Source organism: Triturus cristatus, chromosome 1_2, assembly GCF_964204655.1.
Source record: "Triturus cristatus chromosome 1_2, aTriCri1.1, whole genome shotgun sequence".
Classification (NCBI taxonomy): Eukaryota; Metazoa; Chordata; class Amphibia; order Caudata; family Salamandridae; genus Triturus; species Triturus cristatus.
The window spans coordinates 59,605,967-59,607,461 of NC_140580.1; the positions used below are offsets into that span (position 1 = coordinate 59,605,967).

The 1,495-nt window shown below is 46.0% G+C and overlaps 1 protein-coding gene across 1 annotated transcript; it reads left to right on the top strand.

The window, feature by feature from the left end:
• Nucleotides 1-337: 337 nt before the first annotated feature.
• On the top strand, nt 338-1,282 carry LOC146866776 (olfactory receptor 4E2-like). Its single transcript, XM_085614537.1, has one exon. The coding sequence runs from the start codon at nt 338-340 to the stop codon at nt 1,280-1,282; it is 945 nt and encodes a 314-aa protein (XP_085470663.1).
• Nucleotides 1,283-1,495: the final 213 nt, after the last annotated feature.

The window sequence follows — 1,495 nt, forward strand, 5'->3', positions numbered from 1 at the left end:
AAAGAGTTGTCGAAAATGAAGCCCAGGTTACGAGCTGCCTTCACGGGAGAGGGTGGGGGATTCAGAATGGTAGGCCACCAGAGGGTTGCAGGGGGGGGGGATTTTTTACTGAAAAAGAGAACCTCGGTTTTGTCGGTGTTAAGGGCAAGGTGATTGGCTGACATCCACAGTACAGCAATAGGTGCTGCTGTGCTGCTGTGTTTTCTGCAGGCCTGAATTGAAGTTTAATGATACATTTTTACATGAGCCTTAGAGCCAGACTAGTAAATTGGGCTTCAGTCACACTCAAAATAACTCATGCCCTGTTGTTTTCTTTAGAGTTGATCAAAACGTAGAGATGGAGAGAGGAAACCGATCCAGTGTGTATGAATTTACCCTTTTGGGACTTGCAAACACATCATGGCTACAGATGGTATTTTTTGCCATCTTCCTTCTGCTTTACCTACTAATCTTTCTGGGTAACCTGCTGATCACCATGACAGTTTATCTGGAACCACGACTACACTCCCCCATGTATTTCTTCCTCAGCTGCCTGTCTATTCTGGATCTCTGCTACTCTACAGTCACCTTGCCAGAAATGCTTGTCAATCTCCTCTCAGACAACAAGAACATCTCCTTCCATCAGTGCATTGCACAACTCTTCTTCTTGCACTTTTTTGGTGGAACAGAATGCTTTCTGCTCACCCTCATGGCTTATGACCGCTACGTGGCCATCAGCAATCCCCTACACTATAACCAGCTCATGAACAAGGCCCACTGCTGCTGGCTAGTGTCCTTCACTTGGGTGGCTGGCTTCATCCATTCCTTTCTTCAAGCCGCTCTGACTGCCAAGGTGACCTTTTGTGGCCTTAAAATCATTGACCACTTCTTCTGTGATGTCCACCCGCTCTTAGCCCTAGCCTGCTCTAGAGATTATCTTCTGGAGGCCATGATTGTTGCCAACAGTGGCACCATATCGCTGGCATGCTTTGTGGTACTATTGGCCTCTTACTTGGGCATTGGTGTCACCATCCTGAGGATTAACTCTGAACATGGTCGGAGGAAAGCCTTTTCCACCTGCGCAACCCACCTACTTGTGGTCACTTTGTTCTTTGGACCCTGCGTCTTTATCTACATGAGACCAGCAGTAAACTACCCAGCTGACAAAGTGGTTTCTGTCTTGTACACTGTGTTGACCCCTCTGCTGAACCCTGTAATCTACACACTCAGGAACCAAGAGGTGAAGACGTCAATGCGGAGGTTATGTGGCTATGCAAAACCTTCAGCAAATATTCATGGTTAAGGTATGGAACACTCTTCTTTACTACAATGTCAGAGACCACATAGGATTTAGAGGTCTCATTTTGCCAACTGCTCATTTGCAAACAGCCTTTTTCAAGTTATTTTTACTGAATGGCAAGTGTCACAACTTCTTGATCTTGTTATAAAACACAATTCCCAAAGGGAGTCACACATTTGAGGAGTCCGCTACTTTTCAGTGTGGTCACAAACCAGT